Below are 23,458 nucleotides of genomic sequence, written 5' to 3' on the forward strand. Positions count from 1 at the left end.
ACAATGCATCATACAGTGAATGCTGCTTAATATGATCACAGTAAATTTTATTAGAATTGCTAAGTCCTGTCTGGTTGCATATAAGTTAAGACATCATTTTTTTGTATTAAAAACTTCGTTTATTGTTATCAGTTTAAGACGATTAATTTTCTTAAGTCTGTGAGAAAATACGAAAAAAGAAAAGAAGACCCTTTAAAAAAATATTTTTTGAAATGCTGTAAGAAAAAGTTTTAAGGAATTTTTTTTTTTTTTTTTTTGTCGTGTCCATGGACAATTAAATGGCTCCATGTGTCCTCAAGACCGCCATAAAGGCATATTTTTAACCCGGGAGAACTTGCGGTACTTTTCGTCACACGAACGCTCGCGGGGGGGGGGGGGGGGGGGCTCCCTAAGGCCCGGAGTGGTTATTACAGTAAATTGAGTTTGCAAAATAGAAAAAAAAAATGTGTTTTCAACACTGAATTATAAATTGATAAACAGCCTCTATAATATGTTTTAAAAAGTAAGGTTTAAGAAAGTTTTATGATACATAAATCTAAATCTTCTGAGCATGACTGATGATCGCTTTACTGTTCTGTGTCAACTTCTTCTTCATCATCTTCATTAAGAGAGTTCTCATCAGTTGAAACCTCAACCAACAAGGTCTGCAACCTCTTCATTTCATCTTTGTAGCTTAAATAGCGATGCATTTCACAACCACTTCCTTTACATTCACAATCTGAAATGAAAAGCGTGAGCGCTCGCTCTAGGCCTCTGAGGCCCAAACCGGAATTTTCTGGGGAAAAGTGGGAATGTACATTCCTGAAAAGCATGTGGTCAGTATGTAGGTCACCTCGAACGCAGCTACTGTGGACCTCATTCATTTCCGTTGAAGGGGTGATTTTTGGCAGCGTAGTTTTGTAATGACCGGGCCTGTGAGGCTCGATGCGAGTTCTCCCGGGTTAAAAAAATGCGTTCCTGGTAGATATACTGCCATGTGCAGGTATACGGCAGTATCTGCAAAAATGTGTTTTCGAGATATTTTAAGAAATGTGTGGTGGATTCAATGCTAACAATAGGAAAATGATGGAATTCAGAGGAAACCAAATAGCGAGCTTATACAATAAAGATGAAGTACAATAAATGACAAAAATGCTAAATGCAAAATTTGCAGTTACTGCCCTTTACCTGCACATGGCAGTATAATGCAAGACCCCTGTCAAACTAATAATTTTGGAAGTGGAAAATTGCAATTTCTTTCTTTCTAATTTATCTGTTTTGTTATTATGTTATCATCCTGCATCAATGCACTTTTTTACTTTCCCGATCTTTAGAAAAATGTTAGCTTGTACTAATGCGTTGTTCAACTTTTCTTTTTTCTTCCTTTTTCAAAGAACAAGGTCTGAATATTTAGATCAGCTGAAACAAGATTTATGTACATACTATTCTTATAATGAATTTTTGATGAGCAAACTGATGGAGTTGTTCTCACCGTCAGAGGTACTGTAACATATTTTATGTGTTTTTTCTGCAATTATCTCATGGCTAATGCATCCAAACTAATGCCGATACTTTTGATGTTACAGTTAGTTGAACTGTTAGAAGCAAATGAAGTACAAAGACCCGTGACTATTAGGACAAACACTCTAAAAACGAGGAGAGGAGATTTGGCTCAAGTAAGTAAAGTTTGCTTCTCAAAGTTTTTTTTATTTTTATTCCCAATATACGAGTAAGTATAGTTTTACACATATTTTGAAGCCCAGTTGTATGAGCAAAGAACATAAAAAATTGAATAAATACTTTTGTGCTTGAAAAAGGAAACAATGTAAAGGCACAAAATAGCAGGAAAATTGCTTCCAATTTAAATATTTTTTTGGTATTATGACATTTGTTTTTAAACTCATTGTGATAGTTTCAGTTCTACTCATAAATAAACTTTTAAACTTTAAAAAAAAATCATTTTCAAACAACAAAAAATTATATACATGCGTCCCTTGTATAACACGGTACTTGTACAACATGGTTTCGATACTACACAGTACAAAATTTGTGATTATTATAACACAGTTTTGATATTACATGGTACGAGCTTATTTCATGGTAGCATTTATACTTCATTTTAATAATTCATGGTTTAGATTTAACACGAATGTTACCTTTATAAAAGATGGAATTTCATGTTTGTTTAGTGCATTCTGTCAATGTTTGATAACTCTAATAAGTTTTTACTTCGTTTTTATGAAACTTGGTTTCGATATAACACGGTACACATCCCTTGATTTACATTAAGTTTCGTATAACACGGTTTTGATGTAACACAAAACACAGTTTCGATATAACATGGTACATATTGACTTGATTTTTACTATGTAAATGATTAATTAGTGTAAAAAAAGTATAAAAGTTATATTTAAAAAAGTCTCGTATAACATAGTTTTGACACTACACGGAACGAATTAACCCTATTATACGCCCTGTATATATATATATATATTTTTTAATACTGATGTTTTTATTTATTTATAATATTATTTTACCTTGCAGGCTTTGATAAACAGAGGAGTAAATCTGGATCCAATTGGCAAATGGTCCAAAGTTGGTTTAATTGTGTACGATTCACAAGTGCCAATAGGTAAACGAAGAAACTTTTTCTCCTTCCTTATCTTTTAATCACTTTATCACTTTAGTTTTCTATAACACTGTTCACGTCCTAGTCTTTTTCAGATTTGCCGGTATACCATGCAGACCACATATTTTTCTATGCCATTCAGTTAATTTGCCCAATTTTTAAATTTTTGCATCATTTGTAATAAATGGCTGCTGTTTCTTGTAAAGTTTCAATCCACAGCCTACTAAATCAATTTCAAAGTTAATTAAAAGAGGATGAGTTGATTAAAAATGTATAGAGATGTGATGTTAATTTTTAGAATTAAAAGAACTTTTAGTAAGAAAATGTAAATTTGGAATTTGCAGACGGTAACAAAATGAAGTGTTAGCTCCAGACGAAGAAGAAATAAAAAGGCTGTGTTTTAGATTTGCATAACCAAATAATAATGATACTTGTTACATATTTGGCTACATGTTTGAATTATGTTATTTGATCTGAATACAAAATTGTTTGTCAAACATTATTTCTTTTGGATACAGTAGGCCCTAGAAATGTTCTTAATAAGTGCTTAATGGAATTGTGTTTGTGCGCAAGGAGAGGAATATTAAATTTATCTATTTTCTGTGTAGCGCACATGTAACAGATTTTTATGAATAATTTGATAATCTTTGAAACTTTACATTGAAACACTCAGTCAGAAGTTGCAATATTCATTTCTAAAGACATGAAAGAACTTGATGAATTTTCTTTTTTTATTCGCATTAAAATGTTTTTAATAATTTTTGCAATAGATTTTTTAAAAACTTTCAGTATTGTCATACTACATGCCCTAATAAAATACTGATGTTCTGTTTCAATATTTTCCTTTTGTCTTCTTGAAAAATTTTCATTTTATTTATTTATTTATTTATTATTTTTTAAATGCATTTGTATTCTTTTATTACTGAAACTTGGCTGATAATTTATGTTTAAAGTAGAATAAACTGTTTTTGTATTTCTAGATGTAGACTTAAAACAAAATGTTATGTGTTCTGCCAAAAGATGCCAAATGTTAAAAAGAAAATAATTCACCAAAATGGTTTTTTCCCCCTGACTATACTTATTGTCGCACAGTTTTATTCATTTTAATTTTTTTTTATTGATTATTTTAGTTTATACTAATTCCTACGAGTTTCCTCATAATTTTAGAAAATTTCAGTCTTTTGAAAGTTTTACTTCAGATCACTATCAACTCTGATTTAATTCTAACATACTTGCCAACTCTACTGTTTTTAACGGGAGACTCCCGTTTTTTGCTTCCATCTCACGATTTCCCGTTTTTTACGATTTTCTCCCGTTTTTTCAGTCAATCATCAAAAAGTACCACTTTCTTCTCAATAGATGGCGCCCCTTTCTAGTCTACCAATGTCAGGGAATAAGAAATTTTCCAATTAATAACTCCGTTAGTAATAATTAATTTTTTTGGAAGCTTTCCACATTGCGTGTTCAACACAGCACGTGCTCTGCCAAAAATTGCAGCAGATTTCAATCTTTTTGCATCTTGAAAATATTTCAATTATTTTGAAAGTTTGAAGTTATTTCAACATGTGCTTCCCTATACCTACTTGTTATATATATTATTTTCATTATATATTGATTTTTTTTTTCGGATTTTAGGAATTAAATTTTGGTAGCTATTTTTCTGGAAGAGACTAGGGAATGTACAGAACTTTAAGCAAGTTCACTACTTATTATTAGGTTTTTTTCTTTGCAGTATGTTTTTCTTGCTGCTACCAATTAGCTTACATCTGCGAAAAACCCCCACTTCACTTTAAATTTAGTACTCATATTATTTAAAAGTACAATTAATAATTAGGTTGTGAAGATATGCCGCTGGTGAATCACCTATATACCTCTAGTAGAATCTCCTGTTTTTTTTTTTTTTTTCGAAGGTTGGCAAGTATGTTCTAATTTATTGTGCAGAATTTCTGCAAAATTGCATCTTTAGTTTGAAGATTTAGTCAGAAATCTGCAGATTTCATGTGGAAACCTATAGAATTCCTTCAGAGAATTTATCTGAGTTTCCCTCTCATTTTAACAGAATTGTCCTGCAGTTCAGGTATCTATTCCATGAAGTATGATGCAAATTTGGCAGTTTTCTGCTTTAGGGCTCCTGAAAAACTGCAAAAATAAAGACAATTTTAACATGCCACAGCTTGAAAAGAATAGTGACACTACTCAAAAAAGCAACTTTTTTAGGGGACCATTTTTTAAATTGTTACAATTCATAATTTATTGTTTCATTCATAACAATTCACAATTATTGTAATGCCCCTTAAAAATATTTAATACAAGGTTTTTTGTTTATTTCATGCAGTTTTTGTGCCAGTTTTTGTGAGTTCCTAGAAATTTTAATTAAGTTTAGATCAAATTGGGTTTTAGTCAAAGCTACCAACTTTGCTATCTGCAACTTGTGTTTTTATTCCGTATAAAAGATCATTTTTTAAAAAAGTGTTATTGATTAAAAATCTCATTTTCAGTATTTTTTTGAGTTGTGTCACTATTCTTTTCAAGCAATGATGCGATAGACCACATTTCCATCCATATTTTCATGGGTATGTTTGAGAATTTTATCCTAGGCCCTGAAACAGTCAAGAAAAAATAATTTACTCTGTCAATAGTGGTTGAAGAAGAAAAAAACTTTATTTGCAATAAAATTTTGCCTTTATTTAATGGTGAAAAAAGCAAACTATATTTTTTCTTTTCTTATTTAAACAGGTGCAACTCCTGAATATCTTGCGGGACACTACATTTTACAGGGAGCTGCTTCTCTTTTGCCCGTCATGGCCCTTGCCCCGAAAGAAGATGAAAAGATCTTGGACATGTGTGCTGCTCCCGGTGGAAAAACAACGCATATAGGTAAAAAATTTTTAGTATTTCAAAATATTTTGTGGCTTTAGAGCATGGCATAATAATGATGAATTGTTCCAAAGAAACTCTGCCAGGGTTGTCAGATTTTTTTCCATCTCAGAAAAAGCCTGATAAAATATTTATCGATTTGTTCTGTGACTAAGAAATTCTAGACTAAAAATGAATAACTAAGAAATAACAAATGAATGTATTGATTCTTCCCTTTAAATTATCATGCATTCACTTGCATAACAATATTTTTTGAAACATGGATTAGTTTATTTTAAGCCTTTTTTCTGTTGGCAGCACATTTATAAAATAGATGAATATCAATCTTAAATTTTAATGCATTTAGTAGTAATCATAAAAACTACGTTTTGAAATGCTAAAATGTATGTTTCAAATATAAAATGTTATATAATGAAATAAAAAATTGCCGTTAATAAAAAAAATGTTACATGGAAATAAAAGTGAGTTTGTTTTGGTATTAAGATAGATTTAAAGCTGAGCGTTTTTGTTTTCTTTCAAGTTTTTGCTTTATGATTTCACTTTTGGTTTAATATCTAATTGGGCTTAATCTGAAACTTCTTGTAGTGTGATATGTTTTCAAATATGTATCTATTTATTTTTAACTAATGAAATCTTTATACTATAAATAACAATAATTTTCAAACTAAGGAGTGCATTAAGTGCAATACACATATTTATTATTTTGCAAAATGTATTACAATTTGCTTCACCATTAAAAAGTTTGAAATTGCAAGTAAAAAGAGCTGCTGCAAATTTTTTTTTTTTTTTTTTTTTTTTTTTTTTTTTTTTTTTTTTTTTTTTTTTTTTTTTTTTTTGACATTTGAATCTGGGATTTAAACGTTGCTGCCTTAACTCATCAGAAAGACTTATTAAAAGTGTTGTCTGAATTGCAACTTTGCGATTCAGAAAAAAGCATATTTTGCTTACTGTATCTATGCATTCCTCCAATGCAAGATGTTGTTTACAATATTCATTAATTTTACCTTCCTAACATGGTGTTATCCTTCCCTTCTAACTAATGACACAGCAAGGTAAACACACTGGTAGTGGCCAGTGGTTCAGTAGTGGCCATTTCAAGGTTTATATTTAAAAATAGGATTCCAGGTCTCTCAATAGATTCAAAAATGCATCAAACAGGAAGCTACTGGTGTGTTTACCTTATTTGTTTTTTATTTTTTATTACTGTTACAGTTATTTATTTTAAATATTTTTACCATAATAAAAATAACTTTTCTTTTAAAATTAATAGTAGTATAATGATGCAAATTATCAGGGTTCCCATTAGAAGGAAAAAGTTGCTAACTAACTGAGCAGAAAGGCCTTTTAATTCTTTTAGCTTGTTTTATTAATATATTTTTTTATTTATTTAGTGTTTTTTTTTTAAAATACAAGATATCGTTTACAATATTCATTAAATTTACCTTCTTAACCTGGAGTTATCCTTTGCTATTAACTGATAACACAGTATTTTTTTTTCAATATAAATGTTATTATTATTTTAAAATTTTTATCATGATGAAAAATATGACTGAAATTAGTTAAAATATTAAATAAAAAAAACACAACTTTAGGGAATGAAATTTAAGGTTCTACAACCTGTTTTATTCTTTATTTATTAATTTTTTTTTTTTTTTTGTATAAAAAATCAACTTTGAATTGAAATCATTGTTTTGTTTTGTTTTTGTAATAAAATGAATGAAATAGTTTAGGACTTAACTAGTGCCCAGAAATTGTTACTAATATACAAGAAAATTGGTTTATTTAGTGCTAACTGAAACCCTTGCTTTCTTTGGGGGAGAAAAGTTGTTATTATATTTTAATTAAACCTTAAATTGAATGAATATCAAGCCTGAAGTGGCAAAAAGTTACAAATCTTTGAATAAAACATCCTCTTGGTTCATTAATTACCAAAAAGTTTTTACATTCAGATTTCTGAATCAATCAAGTGAAAAATTAGTCATTGTTTAAATATTTAGTTGTATTAAATAATTGAATTTTTCATTAAAGTGTTATTTTTTTGTCTGCTTTCAGCTGCTCTGATGAAGAATACTGGCATTTTATTCGCTAATGATGCATCCAAAGAAAGAGTTCCTGCCATAATCGGCAACATACACCGGTTAGGAATCACCAACACTGTTATTTCTTCGATGGACGGGCGTGCTTATCCTAAGGTTAGTTTTGATTTTCGAGAAATGAAGCTTTTACTGGAAGAATATTTTGACCTTTTTTATTTATCATGGTGAAAGCATTTGGTTCATGATTTTTTAATAATTATTTCATAAAAACTTTTAATTAAACAAGCTAATGTGTGCGACTCCCTTTTACCCCAATTTAATGTCATTTCCCCATTACTGCCAATTTTAGTGTTTACTCTAAATATCACCAACAGTGGCCAAATTGAAATCAGATTTTTAAAAAAATTTGTCGCCCTGAACAGGGCGACCAAAAGACTGGCGATATATCGCCAAGTGTCCGCCTAATTAAAACACTACTTGAGTTTGCATCGAAAGTAACGATAATTTCCCCCCAAAAAGGGGCGAAAGATCCCTTTAGAAACACCTGAATGCAACCAAGAGGGGAGGTCACAACTAGACCCCACTAGGAGTCTACATACCAAATTTCAACTTTCTAGGACATACTGTTCTTGGGTTATGACACATACAGACGTCACAAGAAAACTCATTGTAATTAACTCGGGAATCGTCAAAATGGATGTTTTGTGTGTCTGAATATTCTAAAGCACTTAACATGTGGTCGAGTCGAAAAAAAACCTCAACATTCATTCGGGGGCCAGTAAAATGGAAATTAAGGTCGATTTTTGAGTAAAAATTTTTTTTGCGAGTACAATACTTCCGTTTTTGTAAAAGGAAGTAAAAATATTATGAGCTACGTTAATGTTTCACTTTAATATAAAAAATATATCACCTATTCATCACAAATAAGTTTTGTGCAAAAAATAATCAGTTTTTGGGGTATCTCCTGCAGTCTTGGCTAAATAGCTAGATAAATGTCAAAAAAATATTACTTACCCACTGAGTAATTACTAGACTCACACCACAGCTGTAAGAAAAGTAGGATTTTAAGTTGTGTGTTTTAGTAACAACGGTACCCTTTATGTTAAAAAAATATTCATTTTCATCAATTTTCCCCAACATTTAAGCTGAAAGTTTTTCCAAAGTGTTTGTTCCCCCTTTAAAATCTCTATCAACTGTATTTGTAATAATCTAATAGTTTTGAATGTTTGTTATTTTTTGGATAAAAGGTTAAACAAGTCTTTTTTTCTTTTTTTTTTACTTCCTTCTACAAAAGTATTGTATTCGCAAAGAAATTTTCACTCAGAATTCGGCCTTAATTTTCATTTTGCTCACCCCTGAATTAATGTCGAGTTTTTTTTTCAACCCGACCACACACGGATAAGTGCCTAAGAACGTATTAACACCTCAAATATCCATTTTGACATTTCCCGAGTTAATTACAACGACTTTTCTCCTGACGTCCGTATGTACGTGTGGGTGCGTATGTATGTCGGGTAACTCAAGAACAGTATGTCTTAGAAAGTTGAAATTTGGTACTTAGACTTCTAGTGGGGTCTAGTTGTGCACCTCCCCTTTTGGTTGCATTTGGGTTTTTCTAAAGGGGTCTTTTGCCCCTTTTTGGGGGGAAATCATTGTTAATTTCGATGTATACTCAAGTGGTGTTATAATTTGGCGGACACTGGGCGACATATTGGCAGTCTTTTGGTTGCCAAGTCGGCAACAAATTTGGCGATTTTTCTTAGAATCTGGTTGCAATTTGGCCACTGTTGGTGATATTTAGAGAGTAAGCTATTGAATCACATTAAAAATGGCAATAATGGGGAAATGACATTAAATTGGAGTAAAATTAAGTCATTTGATGCACACATCGGCTCGTTTAAATTGGTCTAAGGACCTTTAACCTTCAAAATATTTGACATTCTGGAATGACATTATGCATACTTTAACTCTGAACAATTTGATACCTTATTTATTACCATGCACAAAAAACTTTTCAAGTTATCGTAAAAATGCGTAAACTTTCCCCATAGAGATTTATGTTTACCGCAGCTGTTTAAGCCTCTTTTTCTCAGGTGCCGGTTTCTTGTTTTGCGTGCATGATATGTAAGAAAGTTTCTTATATATTTCCTTAAAACTTTTCATGCATGTTTGTCTGGTTTATGGAAATGACCTGAACCTAAATTTTTTCTAAAAAAGAAAGTTAATATTTAAAAAAAATTTATGCCCAAAATTTTGATGTTAACTTATAAAATTTTCAAAAAAATTTATAAATTTAGGTTCAGATCATAAAAATAAACAAGACAAACATGCATTAAAAGTTTTACGAAGATATATTAGAAACTTTCTGAGATATGCACGCAAAACGAAAAACCAGCATCTGAGAAAAAGAGGCTTAAACAGTTGCTGTTAACATAAATCTCTATGGGGAAAGGTTACGCATTTGCATGATAACTTGAAAAGTTTTTTGCGTATGGTAATAAATAAGGTATCAAATTGTTCAGAATTAAATTATGCATAACATATATTTTTCCCAGAAAGTTGAAAATGTTGAAGGTTAAAGGTCCTTAGACCCCTTAATTAAATTTTTTAACACCAATTCAACAAGGATATGTGTTATTAATATGATGTGTGTACCTATGTGTCTGTCTCTGAGACGAGCCCCTAAGCAGGCAATACTATTTTGGTAATTATTTTTTTGCTTGAAAGAGGACTTAATCAAGTGTGTTCTTAGATAAGTTTATTAGTTCTTTGTAGGGCATTAATTACAGGAGTTATTAATTAAAAACCTAATTAATTAGCATCTTCCAATTTTCATAGTCAGAACTCCCCTGCACATTTGAAATATTATTATCAAACATGTCTTTCTACACATATTGGAATTTGTTTGCAAATTCCAACTTGCAATTGGTAACTGTTTCATTGTTGCAAACAAGGAGAGAAAGCTCAAAGATTTAAAATGTTTATCTGTTGTCATATTTGCTAACAAGTAAAATACTTGTCATTGATTTTAGCGAAAAAGGCTTTTAAAAGGATTTTCAATTTTCTCTTTTGATGCTGCTTTTGCAACTAGCATAACTTAGTAGCTGTGATTATCTTTCCTTTTCCATGTTTTTCCTATTTATCTAGAAAAGATTAAATGTGAGGTTCTCTGTCTCTGAGTTTTTGATAAGTTTTTAATTAAAAATTAGTTTTTGTTGAAGTTTAAAAAGAAAAATCATTTTTAGGCAATTGCTGGTTTTGACAGAGTCATGTGTGATGCCCCGTGCAGTGGAACTGGCATTGTTTCTAAAGATCCTAGCGTTAAAGCATCAAAGGTAAGATGCTTTGTATTGTTTTCTAAAATATATTTGTATGCAATTCTTAAATTTTATCCTGTTTGTTGATTTTGAGGTTGTTTTGTCTTATTGCCATTTGTACAGCAGACTTCTTTTTTTAATGTACAATAATGATATTTATTAATAAATTTCTTCTGTAAAGCATTAGACTGTATCAGAGCAACTTTTTATGGAGAGAAAAAATCATATTTTAGTGATTTTGGTTATTTATAAGCACTATATCTTGTTTAGTTAACATGTGCTTATTCAAATTGAATATTTTTATCATCCTGAAATGTTGTCAAATGTACATTAAAAAATCCCCCCCCCCCAAGTGATTTTGGATATTAAAAGCAGACGTGCCAACTCTCTTTCTTTAGGCTTGAGGCTCCTGCTATTAGTGTTTAAACTTGTGCCTCCTGCAATTAGTGAAATTTTAAGAAATCAATCACAAAGTCACATTAATTTTAGTAGTGAAAATTTAGAAAATTTCAAATGACTTAAAGCCAAAAATTTGGTCAGTATTTATTTTGAAAAATGCCAAGACAGCTACTGTAACTCAGCAACTTTAAACAAACTTGAACACTTGTTATGCCTGTTATTTAGAGCGGCGGAGGGAGCAATTGTGTCCTTTTTAAGCTAAAATTCTATAAAATCTTATTACAACGAATACCAGTACAACAAAATAAGAGGCCATGGTGGCCTGATCTGTAGGGCATCAGACTTGTGACCGGAGGGTCCCGGGTTCAATCCTTACCAGTCAAAGATCCACTGTCTTCATTAATGGTGACTGGGGGAGACTTTAAATATCCTCGTGGTCACAAAAGTCCCCTAAGTGAAATGATACATCTTTGGGTGCTGAACCAGGGATTGCTGGGGGATGTTTCTGGTTAGGTTCAAAAAATCAGAGCTGTCTTCAGGGTCCCATCCAACTGGTTAAACCACAAACAGTCGTAGGAACGGGGGACCCTGGAGCAAAAACTGTTCAGTGAAGTAGATTTTCAGTCCCATTTAAATTGCCTTGAATTCCATCACAACAAAATTCCTGCTATAGCGAACAGAAATTGTGGCCCTTTGAAATTGTCATAATTGGATTTAACTGTAATTGAGGTGGAAAGATAATGTTAAGATGTAAAACTTTCATTTTCAAATTCATAAATCTGATCAAATTGTTTCATTTTTTAAAGCATTAAAATGTTTTTCTTTGTTCTGTATTACTTGTTGCTGCATTGATACTTATACGAGGCACTTTTAAATAAAAACTTGTGTCCGTAGGATGAAAAAGACATTCAACGCTGTTCCACTATTCAGAGACAGTTGCTGATGGCTGCTATAGACTGTACGAACGCAAATTCTAAAACAGGAGGCTATATCGTATATTCAACATGTTCCATTTTGGTAAGTATTGATTTGAATCTCTAGTGTTTCACCCAATGATTATATTTTTATATTAGAGGAAACTTCATCTATAAAGGGCAATGTACCATTACTGCTCAACTTTGCAGATGTAGATTAATTTCTCATGTTCAGCTAAATATTTTTCGATATAATTTTTAATACTTTACTACATGGTGGCAAAGAAGTGCCAAAAGCGTTACAAAATACTGATGTTCTCCTTAAAACCCATTCTACCATATATACAATCAGGGGTGGATTCAGACTACCATTTTAGGAGGGGGTCATGCAAAAGAGTGACCCCATCCCCCTGAACGAATTTACAGTTTTGAGAAAGAAAAATTACAGAAACTGCCTGGCTGTCAATAAAAAGCACCAAAGCAGCCAAGAATAATGCCTAATAGAGGGGCCTAATGGAGCATAAATTTTACTAATTAATTTCACAAACAATGAAAGTAGTATTTCAAATATTTACTTTAAAAAATAATTGATGCGTTTAAAAACATTACTGAAATCGTTTATATTTTGCGTTTAGTGTTTGAAAGCAAGAGGAATGGATAATATTCTCAACGGTTGGGGGGAGGGGGGTATCATATTTATAAAATTTTGGTATATTCATAATTATAACGGAATAAAAGTAAGAGGACATCAAAAATTTGTGTAATGTTGTGGTTAGAGCATAGGACGAGGAATGGTGAACTTTTGCAATGTTGACTGCACAAAAACATGAAACAGTCAATTCTTCTTCAAAAAAGTGATTCCCACCGCGTACAAAGCATGGTGGAAGTTCTCTCTTTTAACCTGAAATATTCAATTTTATTACCTGGGTGGTGACATATCTTCTGCTGTAATAGCAATTCTGATTTTGCCTTTTTTTTTTTCATTTTCTTTTTTCTTTTGTTTTGCAGCCTGAAGAGAATGAATGTGTTATCGATTATGTTTTGAAAATGAGAAGTGTGAAAGTAGTTCCCACTGGTCTGGACTTTGGCAAAGAAGGGCTAGCAAAGTATGTGTTCAAATTATGTGACTTAATGACTTTATGTGTAGATGATTTGGGTTGATCAAACCAACTTGCTGAGTTACTTTAGACTAGGGATTCCTAAGCTGAGGGTTGTGCCCCAAGAGGGGTCGTGAAGAATTCCTTATGCAATTGCAACATTATTCCTACTTTTTAAATGCATAATATTAATTTTAAAGCTGCAGTTAATTTTAAGTATTAAAGTATGTTGCCTAAATTTTTGTTTAAAGTTGTTATTGAGTTGGTATTTTATCGAAAATTAATCATGTTTTTTATCACTCGCGTTTCATTATTTTAAAGAAATTGGAGATTTTATGATTCATTACCACAAATGTATGGTAAGACAAAAAATCTGTACTTGAGTGCAAGGATTTTGAAAAGGTTGAAATGTATTTAATAAACTATTTCACGAAAATCGACTAAAAAGACGTCGCTCTTTGCACAGGATAGACAGGCGGACAGAAATCCAAACCTTCTGCTTTGTTATTAGTAGAGACAGTAGATTATCTTCTATCTCTACTAGAAAGACATTTTTCCCTAATTTCTAAAATTGTGTTACACTCATTATTATGCATGAATTAAATGCCTCCAACACCTTTAGTTATATAAAACATGCACAATGTATGCTTAGATCTATAGGGGGTACAAATATGGGGTCGCAGGTTGTTCAACTGGGAATAAAAAAATGGTCATACTGTGCAAAAGATTTGGAACCACAGTGCGAAATCTTCTTAAATGTTTGGTTTTTTACTGTAAAAATAATGTAAATATAATGTAAATTGGTTTCAAACCACCTGTTCTTTTGCATTGAGGATTGAAAATTAGTAAAGTGCAGGGTCACCAATAGCTCCGCGAGCCTAAATCAATTCAGAGGAGAATAGGGAAGTTTTCGATTTTTCAATTTTATTTTTATATGATAGAGTAACATGTATGAACATCATAGATGAAAAATTTTTTGCAATACAATAAGTAGTTTTTTTTTAAAATTAATTTTTAAAGCTCAAGTGCTTGTGACGTCAAATGGCACAGGAAGTGACGTCATGCGCTCTTCCGATACGGGAGAAGCCGAAGGTCACGCATTCGACTTCGAAGACGAAACGTAAAAGGCTTATCTCCTCGCATTTAACTCCTCACGTTTCTGGAACATTAAACCTCTCATCCTCTCGGAAATATTCGAATATCTCATTGGTGTTACTTGAGGAAGATTATTTAGATTGTGCTTTAACGAATCCGGCCTCCATAGTGTGTTCAAAAGGATCATTGAATTTCTAGAATATAAAAATATCAGCGCGCTCAAAATGTCCCTAGCGAAAACAGGGGATCTTCGGCGGAAGGCTGCCCATTAGTGCCCTGTGAGGTAAGTTCGTGACATTTCAGAAAAGCGCACTTTTTCGCGTGGATTTTTAAAAATTCATTAAAAATCAATCACGGTGTTTTGAAATTCGGCGATGGTGAATTTTTTAGTTTTGAGGGTCAATTAACAATATCCAATAGTCAAAATATGAACATTTAATAGGTTGCAACTTCCCTATTATTTCTTCTATGAATAGGAACACTTTTTATCACACTTCATACCTTGGAAGAAAAATTCCCTTTGATACTCTGGTATATGAATTGTCCCTCTTTTGATGCATGTAGAATTTATCAATTGAATTTAAAAAAAAAATTATTTCTATTTTCAAAAAATTCCTATTTTTTTTTTTTTACCAATTTGTTTCATGAATAAAATGTGGGTGTGGAATAAGCTGCAAACTTTGTAATCATGTTAAAACTGTTCAAAAAGCAATTATAATCATAAAATTTATAATTTTTATTGTACAATTTTAACTTTATTACGTTTGTGATATTTCATACGTATTTTAAACTACCTTGCTTCCCCTAAAAGTCCTTCTTTGAGTTTCAGGTTTCTAAAGGTCTATTTCTGCAAATAGTTCCTAGTTTTCTTTTAAAATTACAGTTTCATTTTTAATTTTCCCCTGTTACCTCTAATTTGTAAATTTTGAGTCATATATAGGCACAAGAGCTGGATATAAAATTATTCATAGAGCATAATAACCTCATTCAGCGTAGCCAGGCAAAAGTAGTTTTATTAGTTATTTTGGAGTTGATTATTTGGTAAAAATTGACTGATTGTTAAATAATGAGCAAAGTACCTGATTACTGATTACTTCCGATAAATCAGTGCATTCCTTATTTTCACCTTTAATGTTATGAAGAAGATCCCTTTTCGGTACTTCTTTTTTAGAATTTAGGACCCTTTTCTCCCTAGGTACAAATGAAAAACTGTTGGAAGCATTATAGTTTTTAAGTTTTCTGAAATAATAGTTAGCTATGCTTGAGACTTGTTGCTCTGGAGGAATCTTAAAAACTCCTCATATTTTAAGTCATTGCTCATGAATATACAGGGTGTTCCGTTTTAACCTGCAAGACCTTTATTTTCGCAACCGTTAGTCCTAGATGTATACTTCCAATTGCAAAAATCAGATGCAGGGTTAAGATATTTAAAGTTTGAAGTAAAATTAAAAATAAGTCAAAAAATACAAAATTTAATTTTTTATACGGGCCCCAGATCTCCTAATTTATATTTCGGGAAATAATATCCATTGAAAAATAATTTCAACACAAAAAGTTTAAAACTAGTATGATCGATATTCACGAAGATATGAAATGCATCAATTTGTTACTTACACCACTTTTCACTTGCCGCCAATGATGCCTTTTGGGGGAAAATGTAGCAGTAATCAAGTTTTTACATAAAATTGTTTGAGGTTTTGTAATGTGTTTCAACGTATCACGGAATATCATTTTCATTTATTTTTGAATAGCAATGAAAACTATGAGTACCTTGTTTCTCTTATTTTGACGACCTGTCATTCTTTTGAAAGGGCGATAAGTTCCAATCTCATCTTCTGCATGGTCCCTTAAAACTTTAAACTGGACTATCTCCTTGAGTTTTGGTCGAACAACTGTCCAGTTTTTTGTGTCAGTAGTAATTTTCATTGGAGATTATTTCTCTAAACATTAGTTAGGGCACCTAGGGCCCGTATAAAAAGTTAAATTTTGTAATTTTTGACTCATTTTAATTTTTGCTTCAAACTTTCAATATCCTAACTCTGGATCTGGTTTTGAACATTTTTTTAATTGGAAGTATGCATCTTGGACTTACGTTTGCGAAAATAAAGGTTTTGCAGGTTAAAACGGAACAGCCTGTATACTTTTCTCCAACATATCCCATGCTATTGTTGTCCATAGCCTTTATTTAGTTGTTCTTGGATTCAATGCTGCAGAGTAACATAATCTAAGCAGCTGCTGTAGTATCAAATCTCTTATGTGGTATTTGATTTTGACGACCAAATATCTTATTTTCCTTTCAGATATCGAGCGTACAGGTTCCATCCTTCGCTCAAGAATGCTCGAAGATTCTATCCGCACACTCAAAATATGGACGGATTCTTCGTGTGTAAGCTGAAAAAGTTCAGCAACATAATACCGGGAACAGGTATTGCCTTCCTTTTTTTCTGCCATATACATACCTGCCAACCCTTCCGGATTTCCCGGAAGTTTTACGGATTTTTATGTCCTTTTCCGTTTTTCCGGTTATGAGCAAAATCTTCCGGATTTTTTACGTTTTGTAGGAAAAATAATTATCTCGCCAATTTTGGCGCTAACGATACTTTTGTGGAACGCGGCACCGCGTTTTAGGCCAAGTAGCCAAGGTAAGGTTGCCGTAAGAGAATGGCACGAGAAGAAGCGAGGCAAGATTATGACGTCACTGAGTGATACAGCGCATGACTTCATCGGGATCCAATCAAAGCAAGCGTCGCGGCGGGCAACTAGGGGCACAATTTCGGCGCCAATTATCTTCTCATTCTCTCAATTCGAGCTGTTTTTGCTTCGTTCTTTTTTTAAGATGAGTAACAAATGTTATTTCCAAACTTTTAAAGAAAGCGATAAAAGTAATATTTACTAAACGAAAGTAATTTCAATTGATATGAAATTCATAACTAATATATTGTTAAATGTAAAGAGGGTAGGTGTCCTGTTTGATTTTATTTTGCGTTAAAATCTTGTGGATAAAAATAAAAAAATCTTCCGGATTTTTTTTCTCCGAAGTTGGCAGGTATGCATATATATATATGTTTAGTTTGATGTGATGTACAGACATGCCGATCGCTACGGATTATCCGTAGTTACTACGGAAAAAATTTTAAAAAGTAAGTTAACTACGAATTACGGAAAAGGCCCTTTTTTCTACGGAAAATTTTTGTGACATCAACAAACGCTAAGTGCGATGAAAAAAAAAAATGGCGATCGCCAAAGTGAGCGAGTACTGACGATTATGGAAGTCTGCAGTCGCAGACAATGGGAGATGGAGAAATGGCGACGGTAGAAAGCAAAAGAATCCGGTTCTAACCGGAAATTCTCCCCACCACGTTGGGTGATATTTGCAGCAACCCTGTTCGTTCGCTTGCTCCTTGCTTCGCACGTGTGTTTTTAGTCTTTGGTGTTTCTTTTCTCTGATTTGTTTATTTTCTTTAATGGATGGAAACACTCGATCGACGTCCCCTCTTCCCGAGAGTCAGGCTAAAAAAAAAAGTTGTCAGAAATTCACAGACGTTTATACCAATGAGTTTCCTTGCTTGGAAAAATCTATAATATCGGAAAATATGGCGTTTTGTACGATTTGTACAAAAAACTTCAGTTTGGCGCACGGCGGCCGCGACGATTGTCGGCGGCACGTTTCAGCGAAGTCGCATGTTGAAAAGTCCAAGGCGGTGCAGAACACTAAAGAAGTCTCCACTTTCTTCAGAAAAAAAGATGAAAACTTGGAAGTCATCAAAGCAGAGTGTCTTTTCACTCGTTTTTTGATTGAGCATAATTTGCCCATTGCTACTGCAGACCATTCTAAACAGCTGTTTAAGGAAATGTTCCCAGACTTTTTTTTCTTTTTTCTTCAAGTTGTTTAAATTTTTAAGAATGATTTTTGTTGGAAAAAAAAAAAAAACAACCGAAGGAGGAATTAGTCAGCACAGCATGTTTAACTATCTTCTGTTTGGCTTGCAACAGATTTCTAGAATTCATGGACTCAGATTAAAAAGTTCAATTATTTCATCTTTTTTTTTCCTTTAAAGACTTTACTTTAAATGTGTTTTAAAATAAGCTGTATATAAGTAACAGTCATCCTCATGTGAAAAAGGTATGTCATTTAAAAAATTTATATTAACTTTTGTTATTAGTTCTGTACATATGAATAAATATTTTGAAAATTGCTTTAAGCTTTTCTGCCATAGCACACAAAATTATTTAAGTGGATTCATAGTATTTAATATTAGATTCATGAATGCTCTTGATACAAAAAGGAAATCATACTTGCATTAAGCAGTGAAGAAATTCAAATTATTATCCAGTGTGTATTTAATTCCATATTTCCTCTTATAATCTTGATGAACAAGTTTACTTGGTATAATACATATAACCTTTTAATTTTCGACGTCGCTATATGTTTGACTTTCGACTTTTGTGTTAGCGTTTGTCGGGCATTGTTAACTACTGATAAGCACTGAAAACTACTGAAAATTTTTTAAACTTCTACTGAAAGCTTGAATAAGAGAGTGGCATCTCTGGATGTAAATATTTGAGTCTCTGATGTACCCTGCTCTGCTGAATAGGGGATTAAATCAGGGTTTAGCCGAGTTCCAAATTTCTTAAGCATAAAAGCTAAACTTGGGGGGGGGGGGGAATTATAGCAAAATGCTAATTCAGGGGTAGGAGTTGTCCTAAAATTGCTAACATTTCAAATTTTGTCCTAAAATTTTCGTTATATGTTACTCCCTACTTGCGCAGAAAAATAGAATTCAACCTAAAAATTAAACTTTTCATGATGATATGCCTATATTTTAGGATAAAATAAACTTCATAGACCATAAGAAATTTTCTCTAAAGAAGGAGAGAAAAACCTATGCTGCTGCTGCTGCTTTTTTTTTTTTTTTTCTAGAAAGGGGGGTGGGGATGCAGTTAACCAAAACATGTGCTCAATGTAAAGCTATTTGTTTTCTCTATAATTTGTGATTCTTGCTATCATTCGTCTTCCGCAAAAAAGATGTAGAAATAAAATAATAAAGAAATTAAAAACAGCTGAGCAGCAAATGTTGCAGAAAGAGATTAGGAGAAAGGAATAAGATCTGATATTTACGGTTTTTTTCCCTTTTGTAAAGAAATGAAAAATATATTCAGAGCAAAAATTAAAATTTGCTGTCACCAGGTGGGAAGTAATATTATTTTTATAGTGCATATCACGTGTTGTGGTCTGAGCATTAGCTTGTTCTTCAAGTGCAAAGAGTCAAGTTTGCATACGTTTCTGTTCAATGAAGTTGGATTATTTCTGGCACATAAAGTTTTCAAGTTCAGTCCTTAACCTTTTGCTTTAAAAATGTAAAGAGAAATTTGCTTATTGAAATGCCACGGAAGACAAAATTCTCTTCCTTGTGGTTGGAAAAAGGCAGAAATGGATGCAAGATCAGAACATGTTGCCCTGCAGAAAAGGATGAATTTAAAGCATTTGATTCTGTTTCAGGGGCGTAGCTAAGGGGGGGGGTTTTGGGGACAAACCCCCTCCCCCAAAAAGTTAGTCTCAAAAAAAAAAAAGAGAAAAAGAAGAGAGAAGAGAAAGAAAAAAAAAGAAGAAAAGGAAAAAATTCCAAGCGATTATATATATATATATATATATATATATATATATATATATATATATATATATATATATATATATATATATATATAAGAAGTAACCCCCCCCCCCCTCCCCGAAAGTCGGGTCTAGCTACGCCACTGTTCTGTTTACACATTATCTTTCCAATATCGATAATCAAGGATTGTCAAAGGTATTGTCTCATACTGATGCGGCAAGACATAAGAGGTTGACAAGTAGCTTGAAAAATCAGGCTGTATTTTAAGTTCCATGTTCTTTGTCTTCTACTGAAAACAAATAGGTTATGATGAAGCAATCCCAAACGTTTGCGCCAAATTCGCTCCAAGATAAAATTTTGAAAATGGAGGTTTTCTTAGTTTTAGTTCCCTCAAAAAAAAATTATTCATTTGGGTCTTTAAATGATTTATCTTTAATTTACAGGGATACTTTTGATGATTCTGAGGTAGCAAAAAGTATCAAATTATCTGATGAAAGTTAAGTACATAATAAATTTTGAACTTGCACCATACTTTAAATCCCTCCTTATTAAAGATATTTCTTCACCATTCTTTGTAATTCACTTTGATGTAACAACAGCAAGGCAAGTAAACAAACAATTGGATATACATTTATCTTATTGGTATATATTTCTACTTCATAAAATGTCACTGTGTTAAAGAATAAAGATTGAATGCATTCTATTGTGGTTTTCAAGATTCAATTTGAAACTATTTTTATCATTCACTACAAAAATCAAGCTTTTAAATTACAGTAAAGTTTTTTTTTTAAAACTTGATATTTTTTGTCCTAAGATTTTTGCCTCAGTCCAACCCCTGCTAATTACACATTCTCATATCTTTCTAAATGCCTCAGCATGTTGCATCTCCAGTTGAAAAAAAAAAAATCAAATTTCATCTATGACATCTTTAAAAAATAAGTACAGCAGCTATTTTTTTTTTCTTTTTTAATGTAAAATCAATCTTGGTTTATGCTTACCATTAAGAGAAAATGTGTTTGATTTTTAGAATGTTGCAGTCCTTTACTATATTATTGCAATATTTTTCGGTTAGATCCGAAGTTTTTTATATTTTAGTACGTGTATGGTTGCTATTCTGAAACCGTTATCACACAAGCGAGATTTTCATTTAAAATTAATTTAAATTAAAAAAACACAAAATTTTTGTTCAATATTATCTCAATACATTCTTGACTGAAAATTATGTCGTATGCAACAAAGATTGGAATGTTATTTGTAGTTGATTTTCTTGACTTATGTAGATTCATTTTCCTTGGTGCCAATCTCTTGGGACAACAGCCTTAAGAAAACTGAAATCTAATATCTGGAATAGAAACCCTATTTCCATATTAATATTGTCATCAAAAATGCCTAAACTAAATTTTATTCTTTATATCTGAATCTTATCATATACATTTATCTTATCAGCAGCATTTAAACGTAAACAGATTTTGGATCTTGATATTTATAATCGATTGTATCTGACTTTTTATTTTTTGTTTCATCTCTTCTGCAGTTACTGAGAAAAAGAAAACAGAGTCTGAAGTCGGTGCTGCAGCACCATCTGATGTGAAAGATTCAAAGGCAGATGAAGATGGCGATGGAAAATCTTCCGAAAGTGAAGCTGAAGAGAAACCGACTGATACTGAATTGAAACAAAGAAAAAAGTTTAAGAGCGAAGATCATAAGAAAGGAAAGAAACAGAAGAAAGGTGCTGATATAAAAATAAAGACTGAGATTAAGAGTGAAGAAAATGCAAAAGAAATGAATGGTGGTGTTAAATCACCAAAAAAGAAATTCAGAAAACAAAAACTGTCCAAGTCAAAAAAATTCTCTGAGGGAGTAAGATCCGGTAAAATAATGAAAAAGAAAAACTTCAAGCATAAAAAGAAACAGCAAGGCTAAAGCAAAAATTCTTGTAAAAGTTTACACATTTCCTATATCGCAATTGTAAATAAGTTACATTATGCAATAAAATATGGATTTTTTTTATTTTATGTGATTACTTTTATAACGGACAATGTTCATCAATATTTTTAGTGAGTGACATACACAAGTCACTTGTATAGATGTCACATTATTTAAATTTTGTTTAGAAATATTTTTCATACATAAGTAAACAGTTTTTTTTTTTTTTCAAAAACATGAAACTGATTCTAGACATAAGTTATAATTTTTATTTGAGTTTTTATCTGCAAGCAGTATGATTAACTGAAATAATTGACGATAATTAGCGCAAGAATAATTAGATAATATAAACTATGTATTGTTTATTTTATCACAGCAAAATTATCCACAAAATGTGTCCTATATTTTTTATGGAAAATATCCTATATATTACAAGTTGATCACTTCTACCCCTGCAAGTGTTGAGATTTCTAAACATATATCGTACGATTTTATATCATATTTTATTAAGTGGCATTACTACAAGTGTAATGGTGTAGACAGGAGGAAGGACAGTGGCCCTCTATTTTTTTTTCCTTACAATAGTACCCCCCCCCCCCCCCCCCACTTTTTTATTACAGTAATTTATGCTTGTACTTGCAGACATCCTTTCTTCATTTTCTAACACTACTAAATCCCTTTACAAGATCCCAAAATTAATATTGAAGTGAAAATAAAAGTTTGTCAAAAAATACAATATTTAACTTTTTATACGGGCCCCAGGTTTCCTAACTTTTATTTAGGGCAATAATTCCAACACAAAAGTTTGAAATTAGTACGACTAATATTCACCGAGATATGAAACGCAGCGTTTTGTGACTTACACCACTTTTCACTCACTGTCAATAACACCTTTAGGGGGGGAAATATATATGTGCGCATTGAGTGTGGTTTCTTCAATTGTTTGAGGTTTTGTAGTGCGTTTTTGCGTATCACGGTGCAACATTTGCATTTATTTTTGAATTGCTATGAAATTTATAAATACCTTGCTTTTCTTACTTTGACGACCTGTCATTCTCCTGAAAGGGCGATAAGTTCCAATCTCATCTTCCGTATGGTCCCTTAAAACTTTGAACTGGAATATCTCCTTGAGTTTTGGTCACACAAATGTCAAGTTTTTTGTGTCAATAATAGTTTTCAATGGAGATTACTTCTCTAAATATTAGTTAGAAAACCTAGGGCCCGTATAAAAAGTTTAAATTTTTTAGTTTTTGACTAATTTTTTTTGTTTGCTTCAAACTTTTAATTTCTTAACACTGCGTCTGATTTTGAACATTTTTGCACTTGGAAGTAATCAGGGTTGGCAAGGTTTTGGACACTATGGTAAAAACCCTGGTTTTTACCGTCCTGTCCAAAACCCTCGTGTCCAAAACTATGTTTTTAAAGAAATTGTATTTTGTGAAAAAACAAATGGAATAAAATGCATCAAAGTAAAGTTTTATATTGAACATTTATTCAATGTGAACATACAACTTATTTATGCCGCTGATTTTAATCTAGTTACAAAAGTTGAATTCTTGATTTAAAATTAAATTTGT

General features: G+C 31.9%; 1 protein-coding gene across 1 annotated transcript; it reads left to right on the plus strand.

Annotated features, from left to right (window-relative positions):
* The first annotated feature begins 974 nt into the window (after positions 1-974).
* Positions 975-21,965, plus strand: LOC129226234 (probable 28S rRNA (cytosine(4447)-C(5))-methyltransferase). Its single transcript, XM_054860832.1, has 11 exons — positions 975-982; positions 1,374-1,479; positions 1,566-1,655; positions 2,524-2,611; positions 5,345-5,485; positions 7,538-7,677; positions 10,767-10,856; positions 12,132-12,254; positions 13,160-13,257; positions 16,644-16,768; positions 21,490-21,965. Exons 1-11 carry the CDS (start codon positions 975-977, stop codon positions 21,876-21,878), a joined length of 1,398 nt encoding a protein of 465 aa, XP_054716807.1. The 3' UTR covers positions 21,879-21,965.
* The last annotated feature ends 1,493 nt before the right edge of the window (positions 21,966-23,458 follow it).

Source organism: Uloborus diversus, chromosome 7 (assembly GCF_026930045.1).
Source record: "Uloborus diversus isolate 005 chromosome 7, Udiv.v.3.1, whole genome shotgun sequence".
NCBI classification, from domain to species: Eukaryota; Metazoa; Arthropoda; class Arachnida; order Araneae; family Uloboridae; genus Uloborus; species Uloborus diversus.